The sequence below is a fragment of the Pezoporus occidentalis genome, unplaced genomic scaffold (genome assembly GCF_034315485.1).
Source record: "Pezoporus occidentalis ecotype Australia unplaced genomic scaffold, CSIRO_AGI_Poc_V1 ctg185, whole genome shotgun sequence".
Classification (NCBI taxonomy): domain Eukaryota; kingdom Metazoa; phylum Chordata; class Aves; order Psittaciformes; family Psittacidae; genus Pezoporus; species Pezoporus occidentalis.
Genome location: NW_026913693.1, coordinates 1,911,789 through 1,939,389, shown reverse-complemented (window position 1 = coordinate 1,939,389; position 27,601 = coordinate 1,911,789). Strand labels below are relative to the sequence as shown.

At 37.5% G+C, this 27,601-nt stretch overlaps 1 protein-coding gene across 4 annotated transcripts in view; it reads left to right on the top strand.

Annotated features, from left to right (window-relative positions):
• GREB1 (growth regulating estrogen receptor binding 1) overlaps positions 1 to 27,601 on the top strand; it is a 95,716-nt gene that overhangs the window by 18,247 nt on the left and 49,868 nt on the right. For 2 of the 4 annotated variants that reach the window (XM_062615895.1, XM_062615891.1), the window contains exons 2-3: positions 22,698 to 22,854; positions 27,414 to 27,533. In XM_062615895.1, the coding sequence (XP_062471879.1) occupies positions 22,698 to 22,854; positions 27,414 to 27,533 (277 nt within the window). Of the gene's footprint in view, positions 1 to 12,504; positions 12,630 to 22,697; positions 22,855 to 27,413; positions 27,534 to 27,601 lie in introns of those variants that run through there. The other 2 variants (XM_062615893.1, XM_062615894.1) reach the window with 2 other exon arrangements.

Below are 27,601 nucleotides of genomic sequence, written 5' to 3'. Positions count from 1 at the left end.
AATGCTAGCTAATGTCTAATGCTTTATAAAAAAGAGAACTAATATATATGGCAACTGGATGGCCATGCATAGTGATGTGATCTGAATTAGCTACTCCCTCAAGAGACAGGCTTTAAAGTTGTTAGGTCAAAGCACAGTGGCAGTAATTATTAAGAGAAAAGTAAAGAAAAAAAGAGGAAAACAGTATTTTGCTACTGTATTAATTTGCTCTCTACCTGCATCATGAATAATATGGTACATAAGTGTCAGTATGAGTTGTTCCATTGCTGAGTATTTCAGTTCTTGGAAAGGAGAAGTAGGTGGAAGTGAAGTGTGTCTATTATTTTGGAGAAGTACATTTAGAGAGGATGCTTTTAAAAAAGACAGTGAATAGAAATCAGAGAAAGTAGAATGAATAAGAGAGAACTGTGACCAGGATGCACATGGACTTGAAAGCAGAGTCTGCAGTGCTAAATAAAACAGCTTGCGGTGAGCTTGAACACTGGAACTTCTGACTAGAGTGGTTCCTGGAACCGTTTTGTCCTTCCAGACAGTGCCTGGGCTGGGAATGACGTGTACCAGGGACTGTTCCCCATATGTGTGGACCTCATGTATTGTCCCAGGAGGCTTTTTCCCACTAAAACATTTTTGCAGCCCTTCAGTTTCATGTTGTGAAAGCATCGCTGTGATGACTTGCAACACAGCACTGGTATTGATTCAAATTCTGTCTCAAACCAGACATGATGGTTATGTCCACAAAGCCATAGGGCACTACATGTATCCAAGAAAGCTAGCATGGGCCTGCCACAGAATGACCTGTGGCTTGGCTTTATTTCACAATATAGACGTAGCAAAGGAACAGCATTCCCTGTTTGGATGTAGCTAATAAATGGATGGGATTGCTGTGAAATGTACCTGCCTTATTGAGTAATGCTAATGACAGGGACTTCATCTGTATGAGTCTTCCAATAAACTAATTTCTAGGGTCTACCACTAAGGACAGTTGAATGTGCCATACAGAGAAAAAGGGACTAATAGGAATAACTAAAAGTTACATCACAGTGTAAAGGGCATATTTTGTCTTTCTCTTTTGTGCAAAAATCTTGTGAGGTCATGCAAGTAGACCAAGTGAATGTAAGCTGATGATGGAAACTACTGTATAAACAAGTGCTATATTATGCACGGATAGTTGAGTCTTAGCCTCAGGACACATAAAGCTCTCTGTATGTGTATATATATGTCGATATGTGTGTATGTACAGGTTGTACGTACCCACCTGGTTTATTTTTATCCATCACTGGTAGATAGCTATTTCTTAAAAATTGCTTCTTAATTCCATACTAGGACACCGTTATCTGAAAAAATTAAGGAAGTGATAAGCAGAATTTATTTGAAGGAAGCAAAGCTTCAAGACTGCTTATAAAGTGAAAAAACTATTCAATACGAAAAAATTCATAAAGCTCTACTTACGTAAAGAATAAGCACCTTAATGGGAAGATGCTATTTGTATAGTATATAGACTGTTAATTGAATGGAGAAGATGACGAAAAAAAAGATAACAATATATTAGTTCTAAGCCTGTAATATCAAGTACTGAAAGAAGTTACCAGTCAGAGTGTTAGAAGAAAAAGAATGTCTTTGATAATAGAATTCTAGTAAAGATTCTAGTTTGCAATTGTGTGAACCAGTTATTCCTCCCTCTTCTTCTTCACATTTTTTTGTCACAGGAGACAATGAAGAAAAGTGATATTTCTAGCTGAAGGTGACCTGGCCCTTTGGTGGTCTTGACTCATAGTCTACTTTAGCCAGAAATCTTTTTTCTCAATCTTAGGCAGCTTGCAGGCAAGCAACAATTACAAAGATTTTTCCTGAGTACCTATGGAGGTGTTTCCCTACATAGGATAAATACTTTAGAAGTCTTCACATATGGTTCTGTCATACAGCTACTATTTGGGCCTTTAATATAATGTTTTTCTTTATTCTTCGAAAGTTAACTTCTGATGCAGTGCAATTTCCTGAAAGCCATGTAATAGTGTTTACAAAATAGACAGTGCTTTGGGATCCAAGACATTTCCAAGGAAATGTTTCAGTATGTTTTCAGTAAGTAAAATTATGTATTTTATTGTGAAAAATTATATATTGGTTTAGAAAATAAAAGCTGAGATGATAACATTAGTATGTCTTATAGCAAATTAGGATAATCTTGAACCTCTCAGAATCAGAGATATGGGCCAAAGTAGAGGGGCCAAGGTGCCCTGTGGTGTGCAGGTGAAGTGACCTGCTCGGAATCAAAGAAAATGTAATTTTCAAAGTTTAAATTAGAAGCCTAAACTTGTTCCCCGCTGATCCTGTGCTAACAGTTCTGAGTGCATCTTCCTAATGCTTTCAAATTATACCATAAAGCTAAGATACATTTTTTCTGAAAGAGCCTTTGTCAACTGTCCAGGGAAAAGACTGTCTCTTTATGAGAAATGTTTACTGCTATTGAATGAATGATATGTGTATGTAAAATATACTGGTTGTATAATTACAGGGAAAATGAATGCTGGCAGATGTGAAAGAGACATCCCTGTAAGCAAAGGATTTTGCTCTTATACAAATTACAGGGCAAATGGATGCTGGCAGATGTGGAAGTGCCAGCCCTTTAAAGCAAGAATTTTGTTTCAATAAAAGCTTGTTCCTAACATGTCAATTGGTACAATATTTCCAATTGTAGTGTTTCAGACATACCGTTTTGTTCTGTTCATTCTAGAGTGCTATTCCATTCTTTCATCTAGTCACATGGACTCTATTCTGCTAAATCTTTCTTGATCATGAGAGACTGTCTTCTGCTGCAGGTACAATCTACAATGTGCAGGTACATTACTCAAATGTGAGAACAATGCCCAGGTTTTTTTTTAAAATATGAGACACTATCAACCAACTGAAATAATGGAATTAAAAATAGTATAAATGAGTGTCTTAATTTTTATACTTTTTTGGACAGTGAACTGTCTGTCCTGATGCACCCTTGATGTGCCAGTCATGATTTTGTAGACTTCTAGCATATGCCTCTAAGTCACCTCTTTTCTATTCTGAAGCATCCCAGTCAACTAGGTAGTGCTGAAGCTTGTTAATCCTTTTAGTCTTCCTTCTTGTCTTTCTTTGAACCAGCAAGATGTCAAACAGGGCAAAAATGCCATAATGGCATATTGTTCCTCTCTGGCTTCTTTTCTGTAGTATGAGATGTGGGAAAATGGTAGATTTTAACATTGCTTTCAGCATAATCTCAGAAATCACACATCTGTCAAACTGAATTGTTACTTTGTTGAAGAATTTAGTGTCATTCTGTCAGACTTCAGTCCAGAACTGCTTTTTGATAAATTATGAGGATAAACCAACATCCCCTACAACTTTCTTCTCCCTAAATTGGAGAGATATGGATTTGATGGGTAGACTGTTCAATGGATGAGGAATTGGCTGGATGGCTGCATCCAGAAGTTAGTGGTCAATGGCTCAATGTCTGGATGGACACCGGTGACAAGCAGCATCCCTCAGGGGTCCGTACTGGGACTAGTACTCTTTAATGTCTTCATCAACATCACAGATAGTGGGATTCAGTGTGCTGTCAACAAGTTTACAGATGACATGAAGCTGAGTGGTGCAGCTATCATGCCCAAGGGATGGAATGTCATCCAGAGGCACTTGGACAGGCTCAAGAGGTGGGCCTGTGCAAATCTCATGAGGTTCAACAGTGACAAGTGCAGATCCTGCACCTGGGTTGGGACAACCACTGGCATCAATATGGGCTGAGGGATGAGGGGATTGAGGGTACCCCAGCGGAGAAGGACTTGGGTGTACTGGTGGATTGGATACGATTGGATATGAGTCAGCAATATGTGCTTGCAGCCCAGAAGGACAATCATATCTTGGGCTACACACAAAGGAGCATGGCCAGCAGGTAAAGGGAGGTGATCCTGCACCTCTACTCTGCTCTGGTGAGACCCCACCTGCAGTGCTGCATCCAACTGTGAGGTCCTCAGTACAGGAAAGATGTGGACCTGTAGGAGAGGGTCCAGAAGAGGTCACAAAAATGATCAACGGGATAGAGCACCTCTCCTATGAAGAAAGTCTGTGAGAGCTGGGGTTGTTCATCCTGGAGAAGAGAAGGCTCCGGGGAGACCTTTAGAGCAGCCTTTCAGTTCTTAAAAGAGACCTATAAGACAGGGAAATAATTTTAGCAGGGCCTGTTGCAATATGACGAGGGGTAATGGTTTAAAACTAAAAGCGGGGGGATTCAGGCTGGACATGGGGGAAAAAATCTTTACAATGAGGGTGGTAAAAGCTGGCACAGGTTGCCCAGAGAGGTGGTGGATGCCTCATCCCTGGAGATGTTCAAGGCCAGGCTGGGTGTGCTTCTGGTCAACCTGATCTAGTCAAAGATGTCTTTGCTCATTGCAGGGGGGGTTGGCCTAGATGATAGTTGAAGGTCCCTTCCAACCCAAACTGTTCTATGATTTTATGATTCTAAAAGAGCAAAAATTATACTTAATCATGACATTTTATAATAAATGCTTGCTTGTTAAATTTTTTTACTTCTTCTTTTTTTTTTCAAAAGTTAACATCATTGTATATAGTTGCTATGCTATTTCAGCATAGCACGACAGAACCAAGACAACTTGTCTTCTTCCATTTTTAGGAGTTACATAAAATTGACCATGTCTGTGTCATCTCTTCTTGTCATACTTCTGCAGAAGGGGAAGAAGATATTTCAGGAGGGCTGGAGGAGGCATGCTGAGCAAAGTTCTGCTTAACCTTCATTTTTACTGTTACTAGCACCAACAGCTAGGTTGGTGCTAGAATTTACCTGATAGAATTTACTCTGAGGAAGTTTTGAGTAGGCCAGTTTCACAACCTTTCTGAACTCACATGTAAAGATATTTGCTTTTGGGCTTGATTCTGGTGGTTGCTGTACTGCTGTGCATTTACAGGCCTAACCAAAAGGCAGCTAGCATTAGAATTGTCCAGAAGCCCCACAGATTATGGATGGAGAGGGAGTCAGCATTTGTGTTGTCCAATGTATATCCTGTTTCTGATGTTGGAACCTGTTCCATATACTTCCAGAAGCAAATGAAAGCAAATTTAGCTGCTTACCCACCTTTCCAAGGATGAAAATAAGGTTTTGCTTCTTAGTTGCTTGATATTGACATTTTCAATGGAGTCTTTGAGTAATTTTCAAAGGAGGAGTATTCAAAGTATGTTGTTATCTTGCCTGCCTCTTGGGTGTCTAAAACTTAATGTGAGCTCATGATTGAAGCATTTTAGCATCTTTGGATTCTTTGCCTACTTATTTTTATTCTGCAGATGACTTCCTGCTATACAAGGTAAGGTTGGGCTCAGATATCCGAGGGATGAGAAATTAATATGGAGACCGCAATGCTGGCTTACACAGTGTACTATCAACTAGAATAGTTCTGTATTGACTCTCAGTTCAGCAGGACCTATCTGTACAGCTCATAGTAGAGGAATAGACCTGGAAGACTGCAGTATAGCTGTGGTTACATGGCCCACACTTAGCCTAATATACTGTATAAAATCTAAGTTGACTTTGCTTGGAGTCTCACTGAGAGTTTGTTTCTGTACATCCAATATAGCTGACAGCCAAGGTAGGCAACACTTGCATAGATATTTCAGAGTTTCAGTGTTCCTCCAACATTGTGTTTTCTGTTTTTCCAGTATTGTTAACATTTTTACATATGAATAATTTTCAGCATAAAAATCTGCAGAATCTGTACTGTTTGCTAGCAGAGCCATGTGACTAATAACTAGGAGAGCCTGGCAAAGCAGAGGAATAAGATGCTGGCTGTATAACTAGCTAAATACACTACAGAGGAGAAACCTTAAATTTCTGTAACACAGAAAGTTTGATATGATGCTGAATCCTCACTGGAACAGACAATATTTTAAGGAATAAAAATCATCAGAAATTCTGGTTAACATATGAAACATTCATGAAACTGGTTTGACCTAAAGCCTGTTGATCTCACTGGATTTTGATCTCTACTCTTATTAACCCCTGAAGTGTTCAGGAATTGTGATACATAGTCCACGATTTGAAGAATGAGAAATTGGAGATTCTGAGATTTTTGAGATTTCTTCTCAAAATTAAGAAGGCACAGTTTTCATTTAAGTGAGATTGAAAACTGTGCTGCTGTGAGCATTCTCATTTAGTGCGTTCCATGTACAGCACTAAACTCTTTAGTATCAAGCAAGCAACTAGATGATAGAATTCTTAAGATAAATGTATATAAAATCAAGGTAAACTAAAGAGATTAAAACTCTAATTAAAGTAAGAAAGTCTGATAGAAAGTTGTGCTGTAGTAGAGCAGCTCTGCGTGTATTTGTGCTGTGGTATATTTGTTTTGCTTACAAGCTGAGGTAGGTATTCCTGTCTGATTCATGAGTATGAAAAAAAGACATCCATTGGTACATGTGGACATGATTCCTCACCAAGAGTGTATAAGGGTTGGGAACATATATGTATAAATGGCAGATTATTGGGAAATAGAATGCATCAATGACAGTGGAAACTGTATAGGTATCTTTAACAGTCTGCAGTGGAATAGCATCATCACTGTCTTAGAAGCTGGAGGTAGGTGGTGGTTTAACACAAATCACATGCAAGATTTGTTCAATTAGTTTCAGTTCACATTTGCAACTGAGTGTAATGTGCCTATTCCCTGAGTATGAGATTGTGCCACATCTTGTCTCCTGACCCAATGTACTGTACAGTGTCCTGCATCACATGGCTTGGCATATGAGGTCTTTCACAATGAGCGCAAAGACAGTTGAGAGTTCTTAAGAGCTGTGTTTCTAAGCACTCAAATGGATGTTACTCAGCCTAGAGGTTCAGAGGGTTTTTTGCCAGTATGACAATTACTAGAGATGAAGGAACACTTCAGGAAGTGTTTTGAGCAGTTGGAACTGTTAATAGCTACAGAAGTATCAGTCAGGCTGTAGCTTTTAAGTTTAAAAAATGGTCTTTGTACATTCATTTAAGATTTTTACACAGGTACAGCATGACTGAACAAAGAGTGGGTGCTTCTGTGCAGTGTGTGAATAAACATGAAATGTGGGTGAGATGTGAAAGCACCAACAGTTTCAGTTACCGTTAAGAGCAATGAAGAGACAACAGTGACAGCTGAAATGTTCCTGTTGTGCGCTGAGAAAATGAAGGCTTTTTCTGGCAATGGTTGTACCAGTTGTAAAACAATGTGTCCGATTAATAATGCATTCTATTGAAAAGCAATGGGTGGTTTGCTTAGGTATGATTCATTGTTGTCTGCTGCAGCAATTCTTTGCTTGCCTTAATGTCAGCATGACCCTGTTTATTTTGTCAGTCTTTAGAGTCTGTGCTGTTGGTGTTTTAGGAGGAATTAACAAGAGACAGCAATTTATGGGTTCCTCTAGTTTTTGCCAAGTATGTCTTTCATTATTTTCTTTCTTTCTCCTCCTCAAACCCCTTTTCTTCTTCCCATTGTTAAAACTTTGCTGTTTTTTAAAACTTAATGGACATTCTTTCTTAACTCTTTAATAACTTTTTTCCTCAGAGATTTTAAAAACATGTACTGTTGTGATTAAGATCCTTGTTGATTCAGTGATATGTAGAACAAAAGTCCTTGTATGATTTTAAATACAAAACAGTATTTTAGAAGGCTTTTGTGTGACTTTAATACATTTTCATATAAAAGGCAATCCTATTCCAGTTAGTTCTCTACACTTGCCTTCTCAGTTTCTTTCACATTTGTTAGTATTTCACAATAGATGTCTGCAAATTATTTTGCAGTTCTCCTGAACATCTTTTTTGAAAACTCCTGTTTCTTTAATGCCTACAAAAACTGAAAAGTAGTCTCCTGACATGATTTTTTTTCTGGCAGCATGACTGGAATAGCTTGTAATCTTGAGTATAACTGTTCTCTGCACTTTAGAAAAGTGATATTATCCCCAATTTAAAGTCAAACAGTGGAAAGACAGTGAGGTTACAGAAAATAAAAAAAAAACAAAAAAACCAAACAAAAACCCACAACCAAAATCACAAAAGAAAAAGAAAAAAAAAGCAGACAAAAGACTTTGAAGAATTTACATGGAATATTCCAATCTGAAATCCTGAGAACCCTACCTGGGAGAACCCAGCTTCTTTGAACCCATAGATGTCTGGGAAGCTGTGGCCTAAGGGCCATGTGGTGCAGTGGCTCTTACCCACATTGCTCAGGGTAACACTCTTCAGAATGGATGGGCTGTGTCTGCAGTGCTCTACACTACTTCTGTGCCTCTGAGGCACAGGTTTTGTGCATGTGTGTTCAGATGACCAAGTAGTGTGAAGTATGTTTCACAGCTAGCCAGAATGGACTTCATGGACTCATGGCATGGCATGTGCTGCACGCCTGAAAGTATGGATGAGAACAGGTGTGTGAGAGCACCAGACCTTTTGGGAAACTCTTAGAGAACTGTGCAGGGTGGTGGGAACAAACCTGACACAATCTTATCCATGCTGGCTAGAAAAAAGGAGTGCTTTATTCGACCACCAGCAGAACTAAAGCTGAGTGCAGAATGCCTGGATGTAAACTAACATGTTTGCAAAGTAGGCAGGTATCTCAGTATACCTTGGAGCATATCAAAGACCACTAAACATGTATATGTAAGCAACTGAATTGAGCCCCAAGACTAAATATAGAAGTCTTCATATAGATGACTACAGCTGCAACACCTGGTAGTCAATGAAGCTATAGCCAATGTAGTCAACAAAGCCAGGTGAGTGATTCAGCTCATGCTGAACTAAATAAACACTAGTGGCTGGTCAACTGAATCACGCTCTCAGCTTTATTGATTTAAATGATTATAACATAAAATTTTGCTTAGTGAACCAGTAGATACCTGCAGTCTGATTCATTTGTGTAAATATAGGTGCCTCTTTTCATGCGAGGTTTGCTGGTTTACCCAAGATGTCCATAAAGGACTGGCAGATATGACAGAGGACTTGCCCAGACCTCTGCTTCTTTGAAGCAGCAGCTGAAATACAGGCAGAATACCCTAGAACATCTCAAAGTTAGAAGATGCCTGCAGTTAGGCAGCTGAATCAAACTCCTGGATGATCTTAAAAGTTTCCTTCTGTACAAATCCAAAGCACAAGCCTAAGTATATTTCTCATGGAGGAGATCATTTTGGTTCCGTATAAGTACCCTAAAAAGCTCAACCTGGTGGGTTTTTTTAGACTATATATATGATATTTTATATAAGATTTTGTACACATTTCAATATTTCTGCATAAGCGCAAAAGGCAGGTATGCCTGCAACATTTTAAAAACGTTTTGAGAAGAAAAGTAGTTGTTTTACAATTAAACCAATCATTCTGATTGGTAGGACCCAGTTCTTTCATACACAATCTGCACGCAGAATGCTTCAAATATTAAGTTGTTGGGTGTTTTGGAGGGACAGTCTCCATTCTTCCCTGCTAAAGCTGTTGGACAAATCAGTCATTTGATCACAAATAACCCTTGCTCAGTTTCTTGGACCCCTCCGACATTAAACTTAACAACCATCTCCTAATTTTCTGGTTGTGCAGTGAACAACTCTTTCCTTGTTCTTTCTTATCAACAAATGTCTTAGTAAAATATTTTCATGGTGCTGTTTATGATTTTGTCCTTGTCTCTTAGTCTCAGTGTTTTGAACTTCTTAAATCTTGTTACCCTGGAGTTATAACATCAGGTTATGTCCCTTGTTTCACTTCTGTTCCAATGTTCTCAAACTTTGGAACACATGCTCTGGAGATTCCTGTAAAAAAAGATTATTTTCTCTAAGTGCTGAGAGTACAAGGTATATGTTTTACATGCCTTTTGTTGGGATAATTTCATGGTCATCTTTCTCCTAACAACTTTTCTGTCAATTCATCACTTACATTACTGGTTCATTTACACAGATTCAGCAACCAATTTCAGCAGACACACCCATGCTTTGCTAATGTGTGTTCCATCAGTAGCTGCATTCTGACTAACTCCCACTGGTTCTGTATACAAGATCTCCTCCATTATCACTGCTCCTTCCTGCATTCTGGCTCTGGGTACTAACCAAGCACAACGGGCTTCTCTCTGCTTACTTGCCCTTTCTTCTCTTGTGGAACTTCTGTTCCATGCTTATGTCCAAGGCAGGCAGGCCATTACTGAATATCAGGTTACCATAATCTCCTTTAACACCTACCCAGTACTAATGTTCTTTACAAGTGATGTTGTGTTTCCAATCCCAAAGCAGAGACAGGCACTGCAGATCCCAGACTTCATTCTAGAGAGCACCCTGTGCAGAATCCTAGGGAAATTTTGTTCATATGCATGACAGTTCTGGGGCAAGTATGTTTGGCTGGTGTCAATCAAGCAATACCTCTTTAAAATGTGAATTTTATGGTTTGTGTTATTGTTGACCTAGGAAATTATTAAAAATGACTCTTCCAAAAACCATGTGCTTTCATCTACATGCATATGTATTTCTTGGAGTGTTTGTTTTCCTTCTGGATTTCTCTAAACTTTGGCTGTCAATAGAGTCTTTCAAGTGTCATCTTGTCAGGTTAAACTGTTTAAGGTACACAACTGTACAATGCTTTTAGGAAACCAGACAGTGATTTCTGCATTCCCTAGCTGAATGATTTTGTACCCTACTTGAGAATGACATGACTGAGGTCTTCCATATTTGGTGTTAAGTATAGGATATCTGTAAAGCCTCTGGTTCACTTCCATAGTAACAGAGAAACATACCAGTCACTCTATTAGAGCATTGCTTGCAACTTTCTGTACAATTTCTTCTTCACATTCTTTCATACAGTGCTTCCATTTAGAATTCAAGTATAGAACAGAACAGAATAGACTATTTCAGTTGGAAGGGACTGACAGTGATCATCTAGATCAAGTACCTGACCACTTCAGGGCTGACCAGAAGTTAAAGCATGTTGTTAAGGGCATTGTTCAAATGCCTCTTAAACACTGAGTATGTATATAGAGTATATAGGTTTTTTTTTAAATTACCGAATAAATAATGAAAGCATTCCATTAATGTGGGAATAGTTTTCAGTGAAAACACTGATCCCCCAAGTCTCTAAGGGACTCCTCAGCAGACTTTAAAATTTTATTTTTTTCAGCATTGTGTTACAGAAGAAGAATCAGAAGGTGTAATTTTAAGACTGAAGTATGGTATTGAAACAGTCTTCATAGCCTGGAGATAAAGATCCTGTTTGCACCACCATCACAGGCCACATGTTTCTGGGCCTTTTCTTTTGCATAAATTAGTGCCCATATGCTTTATGCTTACCTAGATGAGGGATCTGATTTATCTAAACAAAACCCCACAAAGTTTATTAGTTTTCAACTGTATCAGCTCAGATCAATGCCACTGAATAACAGAGGGAGAATATATAATCAAGAGTGAAAGACATTGCTTTTCAGCTATAACATGAGTTTAGAGCAGCTTAAGCCAGCCATGAAATTGTAGCCTGAGAGTGAAGGCTGCAAATGAAGTTTCACAAGCTGTACTGAAAAATAATATCTTTTCATTGTTCAGTGTACCCCGCATACAAAGGTTATAGAGGACATTAATTCTACTGAGAGCCTGGATAAGTCCTTGATTTTACTAATTTCAGTGGTACTTAACTGAGCTTAAAATCAAGCACATACATATCTGAATGTTTAATGGAGCCACAGGAAAAAGAAAATTCCATTTTTAGAATAAATGCTTTCATCTTCTGAAGTGATGTGCTGCAATTTGTGACCTAAGGAAACATTTGATAGATATACCTTTACCAGAAATAAATGTTCTCTGTACATGTACTCTAGATGTATCTTGAAAAGATGCAGTGTTTGTTTATGCATGATACAATGGCTCTTTCTTTGTATATCCAGCATTATATTTAACATCCTCTCACAAATATTGTTTTGGTTTCCTGTCCTTTTATTCAGACAATACAAACATAGTACCAACACAAAGATAATATTGCTGCATATCTAATTTTTGTTCTGTTAATTATGTCTTCTATTAACAAAATGAAGCACTCACCGTGTGTGCTTTATGGTTTCTTTAGTGATACAATGCAAAAGGACACATTAAGATCTTTTAAAAACCCACCTTCAGTCCTTTTAAAAACCTGCAACAAAATTGTTGATGTTAATAATGCTTCAGGCTGATAGATTGATAAATGCCTGACCAGGTACACCATGACCTAGCACAGCACTTCAGTATTAATAAGATACAAAGGCAGACAATTTATCATTTAGTATAGCCAGCACACAAATTAGAGAACAGCTTGCCAGGGTATATTGTGGTCTCATTACTTTGTTTTCCCCATACTTGCAGAATAGATGGCTTTAAAATCATTCTGTGCTTTACTGTGACAGGAGAGTGTTCATGTCATCGTGACCTGACTGAGTTGTTCAGTTGCGCACAGTGCTGACTCAGGAGCCTTAAGTGTCCTAACAAATTCTCCAAGCAGCAGGCTCTTCAAATGAAGGAAAACTCCATAAAGATATAATCACTGGCAGTTACCACAGGTGTAAGATGTTTAGCAGTGCAATCAGAATATGAAACTTTGGGAGTAATTTACTGGATGTCACTGAGGAACACATGCTTTCATTACGGTACAGTATATTTTCTATTACATTGCTAGTATTCCCATGCTACAAAATACTGTTACTGTTTAATGAAAATATGTAAATTTCATAAGGCAATGTACAATGACTTATGTTGGTTACTGTTCAAATATTACAGTTGAGAGATATTTTACAGGTACTACTAATGTTTTATGAATGTGCATTTGGCTGCATTTTGTATACCTCCTGGCTTGTCAGTCATTTGCTGTCTTTGGAGTGAGTGATTTCCTCTCAGAAAAACTGGGAAATCTGAAAACAAAATATAACAAATGCAGACAACTTGAATTTTTAAACCCTCAAAATATACAGCTCAAATCTCAAACTGCTAAGTTCAGTTTCTTAAATTGATTAAATTTGAGCTATGTAGTTGTTCTTTAACTAACGGTGCTTGTCTAATGCTTTTGGATTGCATATTTATGTTTATTTCTTATTTGATGTATTTTCAACACATAGTACATAATGCAACTGATCTCTTAATTGAGTACACCTTAATGTTCAGGTCTCTATTGCAGTGTACTACATTCACCTACAGATGTATTTGCTATCCACAGATGGTGAAGCATATTTTAAACTGCTCCCATTGTGTTTCTGCCCACTCTTTGTTCATTAGAGATGGAAAATATGATCCAGATATAGCACAGTGTGTTTTGTCAGAAGAAATCAGTGAAGATCTTTTTCATGCAGTGAGGCCCTTCTGGGTGAAGGAGGTAAAGGCTCTGAACCTATGCATTCTGTGTATATCCTTGGAGAACTGCCACAGAGACTGTCTGGCTCTGCCCCTGCTGCTCTGAAAGAGACAGCTCCGAAGTGTCTTTAACTGTACATCCCACTCTGTGTGTGTGTGTGGCTGCCCCACAGACCTGCTGCATTGCTTCCAGGAATGAGCCTAGAAGGGAAGGCTTGTGTAAGAAAAAACTGAAGTCTAGTTTTGAGGACAGCTCAAAAGCCAGTCAGGACAATGAGTGCCAGATTACTCTTTGTATATTTATTTTAGATTCTGAAAAGATTCTCAGAAACAGTCTGTAGCACCAGCAACCAGAAGTCATGTACCCCAAGTGCTTATTTCTTAGAATTTTCCTTGGAAAAAATACATTTTTATGATATTCTCTTCTGGCTTGCTAGTCTGCTTCCTACTGCTTTACTCTTAAGATCTCAACTGCTGCTGTACTCAGAGGTACAGGGCAGACATGTGAGACAGTTCTCGAGAGTTTTATCTCTTCCCTGGGTAATAGTGAGAAAGCCTTTGCCCTCTATAGAGCTGGGGAAGGGAATGACCTAGACCTGTACAATTTAGGGATCATTTTTTACTAATTTTCCAGTCACCACTTTGATCATTGCTTCCTAGAGTTGATTTGTGGCACCTCCTTCCCTCCCTGTCTCCTCCCTCTACTTGGCTTCTTCCTGCTGCTTAACAAGCTCAATTGGTTTTATGTATGTAATTCTTTTTTTTTTTAAGAGAGTTTGAAGGTGGTCTCTAAAAGAATTGCTTTCATCCAAAGCCAGGAGCTGATCAAAGCAACACACAAAAGCCAAATGGGAGCCAAGGCAGAGCTGCCTAACCAGCAATAGGGTCAGGGCTCTGTGCTGAAGAAATAGTAAAGCATATTAGCTGAACTGCGCTGGGAGCTGCTGATAAGGGATTTTCTCTCCAGTAACACCTGCAAAGTTTATGAGATCCTGCTGGAAAATCAAAGAAATCTGCATCAGAATACATTGTTCCTGAAGGGAGGAGTGTGAAAGCATTTACAGAATCAAATGCCATTGCTTAAATGTATTTATTGCCATCTCATATATAAGGCTCGATCTGCATTATTATTACAACACTGGAATATCACCCAGCTCTACATTTACTTTTATGAAGTGCCTCCTTAGCCCAGTTGTCAGGATAGTAAGGAATGACATGTATGAATGTCTCTGAAAAGAAGGTTCATGATAAATAAAAAGAGCAAGTAAATGAAAATCAGTGTTATCATTATGTCTGAAAATAGGTTTCCAGTGAAAATTGCAATTAAGAAGAAAGTTAATAATAAATGTTCAGTCATCTGTAAAAAGTCTAATTAAAATTTCTTCTGAATTCTTTTTGGAGATACATTTGTCCCAGTAGTGATTATGATTTTTTTAAAAATTGGTAGCAATCCAATGCATGTCTTTTCACTAAGGACTTTCTACCAGTTTGAACTTTGTCATTTTTTTTTCTCCTATATTAAGGTAAGCTTAAGTAGAGTCTCATTTTGAAAGAAATCAATACTTCAAATGTCTCAAAAAAATTCAACTCCAGTTTGAGAGTAGGCATAAAAATTTCTAGGGTGAAGGAAGTTTAAGTTTTCTGTAGTCATAAAAGAAGACTAAACTATGTCTTAAAACCAAAACAGCCTTTCATCCTTAAATAATTAAAGGAATCTGGTTGCAACTGGAGTTTTATGTTTCCTCAGAACACTACAATGTAGGCTGTCACAGCTTAGATTCCTTGGCACTAAATTGCCAACGTGCCTTAGTCTGGATCTCTAAGCATGGCTGTATATTTTAATGGGTTTATGACAGGTTAGACTGCTTTGTGTTTAGTCAAGCTTTATGTTTTTGGTTCAAAGTAAAGTTAAATTTGTACAAGAAGTTTAAAAATACTTTTTCTTTTTTTTGACATATTGGGAAATTATTTTTCCTTTTTCTTTAGAAAAATATTCATTTGTGATTTGTGCTACTGTTCCCTGCAAAATTGTAACATTTTCATGGGAAAATGAAACACTGTCCTCAAAAGTGATGCTTGTTGGTTTGCAGTTGAAAACATTTAGCAAAAATACGAAAATACTTGGTTTGAGCTGAAGCTATCTTTCCAGTGACCAAAATGGATGTGAAATAATTTCATATTCAGCATGATCCATTAAAATGTTTGGTTTATTATCTGAAGGAAAAAATGAAAGCAAGAGCTTCCTAATAGTGTTTTTATTGAGGTTGTTTAACACTGATTTGTCCAGGTCTGTTCTCATCCCTTTTGATATGCATCTGTGTGATTTTTTTCCAAGGGCATGGAGGGCAGTTAATAAATGAGCTTGTTTTTTCAGTAGGTGGGGAAAATTGCATACATTTGATTTCATTGCAGAGGTGTCTGTATTAGTCTGTGCAGCAATCTCCTAAGAATAAAGACATCTCCCTATACTTCTGAAGGGAGTGAAAGAGCTGATTTCAGTGGTGAATAAAAGTATTTTGGCTTGGAATCTAAAGTTGTGAAAAAGCTCAGTGATTTCTTCCCACTTCCCACCCTTCCCAGTGCACTTGAAAGCTTGGCACCTTTCAATCTGTGCTCTCGTTCTAACATCCTGTTGCTTGGAAACATGAGTCAGTGGAGGAAATCATCTCACTGTTAATGATAAAAATTAAAAGCCAACCCAAAAGGAAAAAGTAGAGAGAGCTGACTAGTCTTCCTGCAGTATATTCTCTTTATGGGAACAGTAGCAGAATTGTTCTTGGCTATATAAAGGTGGTAGGATTATATTCTCTGTGACCTATCATCAGCCTTAATCAGAGTCTCTGTGTTTAATCATGAACTACTTTCCAAAGTGGCATTATTAGAAAACCATTAGGTTTAATCTGGTCTGGCCTGTAGATAACATTTCTAATATAATTCCACAGGAGATATATGAGTTCTAAGATCTTGTAACAGAAAAGCAGCTAAAATTTCTGGCAAAGTAACTGTGGGTTAAGATAAAAGTTTTATGTTGCCTTTAAAATGTATTGGCCAGATGGGGTCTACTGAACTGTCATAATAACTTTAATTGTGTATGAAACCCAGAACAACTAGAGACTTTCTAATGATCTGACAGCTTTATTGCGGTGGAATAAATTACTTTGCTGAAGAAGTGGATTTCAATCAGCAGATCCATAGGTGGCTACTAATTTTAATCATATTAGTACTATAGAGTTGATCTCAGCAGAGGATCATAATTTCATTCCTCAGCAACTTTTGAAACTTCAGAATTTTTCTACCTGGGTAAGCCTAATGGGAGAAAATTGAACCCTTTTTGAAGATTTTGATGAAAATCATAAAAATAATAAAAAGAATTCCAGTGGTCTGGAATTGATCTCACATGAAGAAATATATTTAAAAGGTTCTCACACTCCAGTATTTTATCATAGTAATCAGTCTTCTGAGTCCTATTTTCCTCTCTCTTACTGTCAAGTCATTCTGGCAGAAGATTATGAGGAAATAGAGTTGACTTCCAGAAAATAGTATTTTTTTGCAGAAATTGGGCAATAGCCCACCAATTTACTACGCCTGTAGGTGTCTTTATACCCACAAATAAAAAACTTTGCGCATTACTTCTAGAAGTGATAATTCTGTAGTACATGAACAACTAGATTGCTTTCTGAAAGAGTAAGCTTTTCTTTGTCCATATGAACTACAGCTGTATTAGTAAATTAAACAGTTGCAGGAACAATTCCTGTGAGCCAGGAATAAATTTTCTGTTGTAATGTCTGGGCACAGCTCCGCTGCTCACACTCACTCCCTGCAGCAATTCCCAGGCACATTTCAGAAGTTATAATGGGCCAGTGACCATTCCCAAAAGGCATTTTGGATGGAGTAAACCTTGCTTTTGTTTGCTATAGGCTGTAGTTGTATGCTGAGTCTGTGGCAGGGTGCATGTCAGTAAGAGTCTCTCTTAGTCCCCCTGAATCAAGAACTTATATAACCTGTGGGAACAGATTTAGCAGACAGTATCACTTTCACACAAGAAAAATGTTAACATGAAAGGTAAAGAATAATTTATTCTTCCAAATCCAGAGCTAAAGAATGCACTGTCTGTAATTACAGGTAGCTTCATGGAAGTGAAAGAGTAAAACATGATCACACAATCTTGTGGTTGAACTGAATCCGTGTTATAGTATGCATCACTGCCATTGAATAGAACCAGCTTTTTGCTATCTCCATATATATTTTTCTTCTTATAGTTACATTTACATACAAGTCCCTGTCCTAGGATTTCTTTCTTATTACTCTCATTGTTTTTAATCCAGGCTTTCAACAATTACTAGGGACTTTACGAAACTTTAGACATAATTATGTGTTTTGGATATTACTGGATGGATCTGACACATCTTCAAAGAGCAGAGGATTGCACTAACAATTTTTCTGGTATTGATCTGTGAATAAATCTGTGAATAAAGAATGCTTTCTTCTCCCAGAAAAAATTTAATAGATATCCTTTTGGATACCTAAATCCATAGCTCATAAAACAATCAGTGATAAGCTGCCGTTTGTCATCATGATAACAACTTATTTTGGAATAACAGTGAGCTTGGAAACATCTTACCATTCTCGTGTTAGAAATGATACAATAGCAATTACTGTGTTAGGTTATTTCAAAGTTATGAAAGCTGGCTCATTAACCTGGGAAAATGTATCCATTGCTATGCAGTTTTGATGGAAGGATTAATATATTAACATGGTAATTTCAATTATATTTTGTCCTGTAAAAACTTTGCAACTTAACATGAATCTTTTCTACTTCTAGTAATTTGTAAGGCATACCTAAGGTTGAATTTGTTAGTAGTTAGCTGTGTCTTCCTAATTTCCCACTTAGATCTCTTGACTATTTTCCAGGCCTTCTTAATACAGCCCACATATGTTCTTTGATTTACGCAGTTTCTGCTGAAGGCAGACTTTCTTTGTCTAAATGGGAGATGTCAAAGGCCCTTGATTGATATCTGTGCTCTAAAGTCTACAGCTTTCCTAAGATACCCAGTCCTAAGTATAGGATAAATTTTGTCCAGAATTCATGTGCTATATCTTCAGTCTTCACAAAATCTTAATATCCCTTTATCACAGACAACTGCAACTGAAGAGTCACTAGTGTGTTACTGTCTTTGTTCCACTGAGCAAACGATCTCCCTCCAAGATGTAGGTGATGTGCCCACATGTCCTCCTTCTGTTGACAGTTGCTCTGTGTTATTGTGATCATTCACTGTCATGGCTCTCATGGTAGGTACTGCCCTGGTGGCCGAGAGGGAGCTCATTTTCTAAATCTCAGCAGCTGGAGTACAGGATCATAGCAGAATAGTGCAGATTTTCTTCAAAACCTGACTAGTTCAACTGCAGTTGAACTTGAAGTTGACTCTATGTGTGACAGACATTAACCTTTAAGAAGATCCATATTTTTCCCAGTCACATAATCCCTGTTTACCACAGGAATCCTGACAGTTCCTTGTTTGGAATTTGAGGGCTGTTGTCTGTAGTGACTAACACATATGTACTCTCATTTTCACATGCCTGGACTTGTCATCTCTCTTTGGTAGCATTATCAATGAGTTTCTAAGACACTGGCCTGCCCCTCCTCATTTGTATCTGCACTTGTTTCTTAGGATTCCAAGTTCCTTAGAGTGGTTGTACTTCTTTTTATTATGGTTTTAAGGAAGACAAGGTCCAGATCTTTACCTTTTTTCTTCATTTTGTATTGGCAAGTGTTTTTCTCTGCATGCTCTCCATGGAAACTGACAGTGTGATAAGGAGGTGCCCTTTTATTTATCAGTAGCTGGGGTTGAAGGCTATCCTTCTATGTCAGTGTGGGTTTGTGTTTTTTTTTAATAAATCTGGTCACCATGTATGTTCATGGCTTGGAATTTCACAAACATTTGAAAGCTTAGTCTGTGCCACCCACTTGTATCCAAGAGAGATATAAATCTGGGCTGAGAACATGACTTCATTGAAACAGGAAAATAGGACTCAAAGCCTTTGTTTCCTGGCACCATGGAGTCAACAACTGTCAATTAGGGTACCACAGTCTGAGCAGCTTTAAAGAAGAGAATGGATGACAACCATTGGAGTGGAGTTAGTTGGACACAGCTTCTCCCTCGCTTGCTTCATAGAAGTAATTTCTCTTGCAATGGAGAGCGTCACTGGGATTCTGAAAGTCAAAGGCTGATGCTAGCAAAAAAACTCATGCAATGTCAATTTTCTGTTTTGAAGATGAAAAATGGTGTGTTTGTGGTGCATGTTTGATGATACATGTCTGATAATGAAAAATGGCTATAAAATACATCTTCCAAAGTATGTTCCTGGTTTTATGATTGCATTTGGCACTCTGATTGTAAGATTCCAGAGGTATACAAGAGTTTACCAGGTATACAAATCCAGAAAGCATATTTTTGTTTCATTTTACCCAATCACATAATTAAATTAGCACCCCAATGGGTAAACAAACGTGCTTATGTTTTAAAGGATTCCTTATCACAAGGGTATGATCCTAGTTTCTGCTCTCCTCAGGGTTAAACATAGGGTTTCTGTTTTGTCCACTAGTGGGCTCTATAAATCACAAACAAGGATGTTAAATCCCTGTAAATGGTGTATCTATTAACTGTACAGAAGAATAGCTGACTTTGTCTATGGAATAGAGTTTATAAATATAAATACTACAGTGTTTTCTCATTTGTCACCATTAGATCTAGATAATGATCAGTAAAGCAAGTAAGTCTTCATTCCTGGAAGGGTTCAAGTCCAGATTGGACAGGGCTTTGAGCAACCTGGTCTAGTGTGAGGTGTCTGAACCCATGGCAGGGGGGTTGCAACTAGATGATGTTTAATGTCCCTTCCAACCCTAACAATTCTATGACTCGTTGCATAAAGCAGACTGTGTGCCTGTTCATCTGATAATGCTTGTGAGTTGTCTTGTGTCTTGTGTTGTTTCGCCTCATTCTGTAGGAATTTAAAAACTTCCTATTTTTCATGTGCTTTAATTAAGCTTTTCAAGACATGAATAAGTTTGAATATTAGATAAACCAGTCTGCTTTGCATGATTATCTTGAGCACACGTAGAATCCAGCCTTTTGTAAGACAAGCCTCTGCCACCGCAGTCAAACTTTTAGATACTCTCTTTGCACTGTACCAGTGATTTTTTTAAGTGCAAAACCTCTTTTGGATGTAATGTGAACTTTTCATGTTTTAGCTCTGTATTTAAATGAAGCAGTCTATGTAAAAAGGTATGTGGAATGGATGATATCTGAATGCTGTTTCCATTTCTAAAGATGCAGCTATGAATGTTAATGTATTGAGAGCATGTTCATGCGTTTCTTTTCTCTTTAGTCCAGACTGTGATGAACAGGCATAGAGAACCATATTGTAGCTGCCTCTGAAAATGTAGAGATGGGTCCCTGAGACAGCAGATGTCTCTGACTTAACCAGAGAAAATACAAGTTCAAAATATGGGAATGAATTTTTAAAAGATCAAACAATTAAATCGTTATCTGTCAAATATTGTGATAATTGTTTGTCCTTGTTACATTAAATATAAGACATCAATGTAACAATGGCAAATAATTATCAAGATACCTGGCAGTCATATAATGATTGAAAGATGGATTAGAATTAGAAAGAAACATCTTCTACTTCTTTTGTGTAAAAACAGTGTTAGTATAATTCATGTCAGAGATTGACCTTGGTTTTCCTACATACATCTCTGATTAAGCTTTTTTAAGCACAATACTGATGTCAGGCTTTCCTCATTGTCTTCAATTGTGCTTGGTGTAGGTGAAGCAGTAATTAAAACAAGGGGAGCCAGGGAGTTCCTATCAATGCAGAAAGGGAGCTGTAATCTGCTTTTTGTATTGGAAGAGGAGATGCATCCTCACTTCCATATTAGCTCTGAACATCACCAACAGTCTTTGCAGCCTCCCATTTACCCTTCACCAAATGGATACATCAGTACTGCTCACTGCAACGTTGCTGTTTAATTTTGTGTGTATGCAGACCTTGTCAATAGTGCCTACTTTTAATCTAGATCATGTTCTTAAATGCTGCCTGCATTGTTTTAGAATTGTTAATATAACAATACAATAGATTTTATAATTATAATCTTATTGTGCTTCATTAATATTATATATATCAATATGCTATATTGTATTAGCTGTAATATTTATGCTATTAACATGATGCAAACAAGTGTACAAGAATATTATTATATAGGTAAAATATGTGTTACAGAGTCATAAAAAGGTATCCGAATCATCAACTTTGTATGTTGCTCCTTTCAAACACCTTCTTCCATCAAGAGCAGTATGTGATTTTACAGTAGTTTTTCTTTCACTTGACTGATTCCTGCAGGATGCTTCCCAACAGGCTCACTTCCCAAGCAGAACCCAGTGCTGAGGAGAGGCTGTTCAGTGTTTAGGAATTACTGCCACAGGCAGGAAGCGTTTCATGCTTTCTATTCACAGTTACTTGATGAGGGAAAGGACATGGGGCCCAGGGCAAGAGCTACTTTGCAATAGGAAAAGAAAGCTGACATGGCTTTTGGTTATACCAGCTCATTGTATTCAGTGTGGAAAGGAGGTGGCAGTTAAATACGTGGGATATTCAGCTGGAATAGGCTGACCCCTCAATGGCAGAATGAGTAAATTATGTAGTTTCACTAGTAGTAAAGTCCTGGTAATCAAATGCAGCATCAAATTGGTAATTTGATAATAGATAATGTCTTATTCTAAAAATAAATAATTAAAATATGCATGTTTACAGGGAAAAATACTGTGTAAGGTGAGAAGGAAAAGCCATATTTCACAATATCTGCCTTAGAACAATGCTACATTATTTATGAGACAGCAGCTCTAAAACATATGTTGAACTGCTCTTGCTGTAAGTTTAAGTTTTAAGCCATGATGGACCACACAAAGATAATTCTATGCTATTCCCCAGATCCTTTAACATTTATTCTGTTCAAATCATATAAAACAGAAAGGCTGCTTAACAGATGAGATTGCTGACTACTGAAAATGCATCTCCTCAGTTGTGGTAAAAGATTTCTAACCACATCTTCAAGAAGGTGTCAAAGCTTGCTGCCTTTCTGCTGAATTACAGAAAGCTGTTACTTTTAGATAACTTCCTGTAATTTACCAGCAGGTTCTGCTCAGTGACTGCTGCAGTCAATGTTCTTTTCCTCTGCCTTTCTTTGTGGACAATGAAGCGTCTCTCTTTCATGAGAAATGTTGTCGTCTGACATCAACATGCAGTGATTGAGGTCTAAGTGGTAAAATTGAAATATCTCTTTTTTTCTCCTTGTTTCTTCCTTTGAGAAGATGGGAAATTCTTATGCTGGTCAGCTCAAGACAACACGGTTTGAAGAAGTGTTGCATAATTCTATTGAGGCCTCTCTCCGCTCAAACAACTTAGTTCCCAGACCAATCTTTTCTCAGTTGTATTTGGAAGCTGAACAGCAACTGTCATCACTGGAAGGTAGGAAATAGTGGAATTTATATTTCTGGTCAAAGACTGTTCTGCTGTTTGCTCTTCCAAGGCTCAGCATGCACATTTCAAACCAGAATACAGAAAACCAAAAGTATTCAAAGATTTTCTTTGTATTTTTTTATGATCTACAAATATATATATATAAATAGATACGTACTAGAATTGGATTAAAAATTCAAAGTCTATTATCTTTTATTTTGACAAAATTAAGCCAATTGCTTGCTCAAATATATCAGTATGCATAGATTGAAGTACTAGAAATTGTTCCATTAAATGTGTGGAGCAGTCTTTGGAGAGTTGGAATATAAATACAAATTTGGAAATAAATATAAATCTGTTACTGTACACTGCTGAAAGTTATACAGGAAATGATAGCAAACATGACTGATTTTTAGAGATATATGCTGAGACTGATTTTCATTGTTAATAAACACAGCAGAAATATTTTCAGCTTTTGAGAAGGTTTATAATTACTTTGAGCATAATATTTTTAGTCTGTCTGTGGTTGCAAAGGTAAAACTTTAGGATGTGTCCTCTCATAAACCCTGCACAAGTTTGTATTCAACACATGAGATTTCTCACTGTATTTTTGTGTGTGTTTAGAGAAGCCTGCTTTCTGAGCTTCATTTGCTCAGTCTTTTTTTTCAGTTTTCTTGAAAGTAGAATACTTTAAATGAACTGTCCAGATCTGATAAAATCGTTGCACAGTGTGGCGTTTTGGTGTTAGGTGTAATAGTCTCATGGTTTTCATTGATTTTACCGGTGTGTGCAGAGCACTGGCATTTTGGTGCAAGGTTATGTTTAATAATTTCATTATTTAGCCATTTCTGTCACCAGGATGTGTTTCATTTCTTTTGACCAGGTCCACTTCCCCTGTCATACTTGCTAATGATAGCTTAGATATATATGTAATGAAAAATGCCTAATGGTTAACAATGCACAGTAACAGAAAAAAAAAATAAGCTCAAGAAATAGTAGTAGATAAAAGTGTTTTGTGCAGATTAAAATCTTTACTATTGCCTCATGGTAACAGCTGTGAAAACATTTCTTGAAAAAGTAAATCTGCTCACAGCTCACACATCAGTAGCAATTTTTTGTTTTGGTTTGGTTTTTGTTTTTGTTTTTTGCTAATATAAGATATAATAAGGAATTCATAGTTTAAATCTGTATGTTGCTTATTCACTACACAAAGTAATTCTTCTATCAAACCCTTTAGAGGATTTCATAAAGTTTTCCATGGCAACCAACTGTGATGTCACAAAATGGATTATGACATCAGTTGGGAAAGATGCTACAGGATCAGATGCATTGTTCAGGCACAAAAGTGTGATTTCACACTTCTGTAACTTCTTTCTTTCAAGGTTTGCAAAGACCTTTCCAAACCTTGAGAGGCTGATTCTGTTTTCTTTGAGTTAATAGAAACAGAATTGAACTGTAATTAATAAAAAGACTAATAAAAGCCTGGGAGAGGACATTTCTTTCATGAAAGTTTCAGAAAATGGGAGCTCTGAGGGGACCTGTAATAGAGTTTTTTTCTAGGTTGTTCCTCAGGTGGGAGAGGTCTGCAAGCTGGTGTCATGTACTCCAGCCTCATCACAAATTGAAATTTTCACTTTTAGGTACAAGATCCAGTTGGCATCTGGTCACAAGTGATGTCCAAGGCAGCCCGTGTTTTCCTATGCTTAAACAGACATAATATAAATAATTTAAACAAGGTAGTGCAATGGGTCAATGCAACTCAAGTGTGTTGGCTTTCCACTTCATGTAATGATAATGTGCTATAGATGTTCAAAGTAACATTTGGTAACAAAGCCAGCCACTAGTAACTAAGGCTGCTATTACAGATTTTTGTCTCTGATGTTACAATATAAAAATTGCTAGAGAGCAATAGAGTATAGAATCAGTTTAATTAAAAAAGCACTGCAGTGAGATTATTCATTGAGTGTTGTTGAATCCAGCTCTGGTAGCAGCACCACGTTCTAATGTGAACTTTGCAGCTAACTTGTGTCTGGTTAACTAGTTGCTTCCTTGATCTGTGTGTAAGGGAGGCTGACTGTTCATGGATGCAATATTTTGAGGCTGCAATCAATTTGTGGATGATAGCCCTATGAATAGTCCCACTGAGAAAAAATTATACGTATATTAAAATATTTGCAGAACTTATACTTAAATTATACCTTAAGGAGAGAAGAATTTTCCATGTGAAATATCTTAATCACAATTTATAACATAAAGGTCTAATAAATCCTTTGTGAGAACTGAAAAGTATTCCTTAAAGGAAACAATGGTGTTTATGGTATCTATGAATAAATATAAATTCCACAAAATATGAACAAAATCTTCACAGTTCTATTGGTTTAAGGGATCTTTATCAAGTTATGTCATCTGTTCTGTAATATAAACATATGTACTATGGTTTTGAGTCCACTTTTAGCCATCATCTTGGTTCCTGTTTTGAGTGCTTGATTTTGTGTTCTTCTGGGATTGCTCAAGAAAAAAAGATGTGGAACAGACACATGCAAACATAGAGTTTTTTTGAAAAGGCCTGGCTTGAAATGCAAAATGGAAGAAGAAATTGCAGATCTTTTTTGAAACAAGCAGCAGAAACCCTAATAAAAATGCCCTTTAAAGGTGCCAGCAGCTCATCCCTGTGTATTATAGGTCCATACTTGCTCTTATACTCTTTTCATTTTTGACCTTTGCTGTAGCTCTCCTGTTCTTTAGTCTCCACTTTCATTTCTCATCTCTTTTTATTTATTTATTTATTTTTAATGTGAAATTACCTGCTATAGCTGAACAAATCTAACGGTTTATCACTGCCCAAGGGGAAAATCCCACATCCCACTCCCTACCCCCCAAGACCTCCTAGCCACATCTTCCCATTTTCTCCATTTTCATCAATTTTAGCACTTTCTGGATCTTCCACTGAGGTAATTTAATACATAAACCTTGTTAAAAAAACCCTTTTGTTTGCTTAGTTAGTTTTCTGCTGGGTTAGCAAGCTAGGCTGGCTCAACACAGGCTCCAGTAAGTGTGACAGCTGACACGAAGAGGGGGGAAGGAACTTCATGACTGGGAGTGTGGGGAAAGAGAGGAGAACCAGACTCACACCTTTTGCATTGCATTTGGATGTTAGTCAAGGTTAAGTCATAACACATAACTTACCCCTGACTTAAATAGCAAAGAGCTTAACTTTTCCCTTTGTTCACTTTCATCATTCTTGTCATTAGACTACGGCCTTAAAACAGTCATGTTTAATGTTCTGTGTGTACCAGGAGTGAAGTTTGATGTTTAGATACAGAAAAGTAAACATACCTTTCAAATCCTCTTGTAGATTGTTGTGTAAGTCGTACTAGCTTTTAGAGACAAATCTTCAAACTCCAGAATTGCTTTCTTCAGCTTCCTGCCTAATTCTTATTTATTCTGTAGTATTTGTTTAGCTGATTCTACAATAATTTGTCAAAAAAATAAAAAGATGTTCTGAGGAAGGTGATAGAAAAAGATAAATCTTTGATGATTCCCAGTGCCTGGTCCAAGTCAGTTGCAGCAGAGTATGCCCAATTGACACTGAGCTTTGGAGGATGACTGCAGTGTGCTTCATTGTTTCTCTGTTTCAAGACAAAACCAAATCAACAGAATAATGTCAGAGCCTAACTGCTGTCTTACTTGCCCAAGTCCAGACAGCTATTTGGCCTCTTGCTGATCCTCAAGAACCTAAAAAAGGCCTGAAGCGCACTAAAAAATGAAGCCTACATTGCGTATTCTTTTCACCAGTACTCACTATTGCCTCCTATACAAGCACCACCCACGCACAGGTTGCTGAGAATCATCTTCCTAGACATTTGCCTTTCCTTGACATTGTGCAGTGAGCGGCAGTGCTTTACTTGGAGCTCTGGGTTCTGGTACGAGACAGACGGCCTGAGAATTAGGTGTTCTTATCATGGCACTGTCTGTGGTGACCCTAGTTTCAAGCAGTTTCTTCAGTCTCCTGTACAACACCAAGGACACAGTCAATACCTAATTAACAAAATCTGTACTTGGACTGTAGCCAGGGCATTCTAGAGTGCTAAGAAGTAATGACTTTGGGTTTATATTGGCTGCTAATATTGTGAACAAAAGGATACAGTTACAGTGTTGTGACTAGCAAGAGTTCAAACACCAAGAGTTAGGTCTCTAAAAATCATTAGATTAGGTTATAAATAATGAGATTAAAAAAATAATAAATGGAAGATGTTTTTTATTTGCCCTTTCTTTGCCTTTCTTTTCGCTTTCTCAGGTGCAATTGGGTCATGCTTTTGAACTTTTGCACAGGAGTGAAAAGCTTTATTTTTTTTTGATGAAAGACATTCTATTGTAAGCATAACTGGAATTTGGAGCTTTAAAGAAACAACAAATATCTTAAGAGTTGGCAGCAGTAAAGCCATTGTCAAGAGGAGAGAATCTAGTTTGCTGTAATACTTTCTGTAACTGGGTCACCGTGTTCATGCATTGGTTTGTTTCCAGTGTTTTCAGTAGTTTTAAGTCATTTATGCTATGATAATTTGTAGCAGGCAGCAGAGCAGATAATGAGGAAGAAGAAGAAGAGGAGGAGGAAGAAGGCTCAGAATCATGTAGTCCTCTTTCTTATCAGGTGAAGCCTCCCCCAGAAGGATGTTGCACTACTGATGGTAAGAAATGTACTACATGTGCTATCAGAGGCATTTGCTTTACTGAAAAGGGTAGAATTGGTGCCATT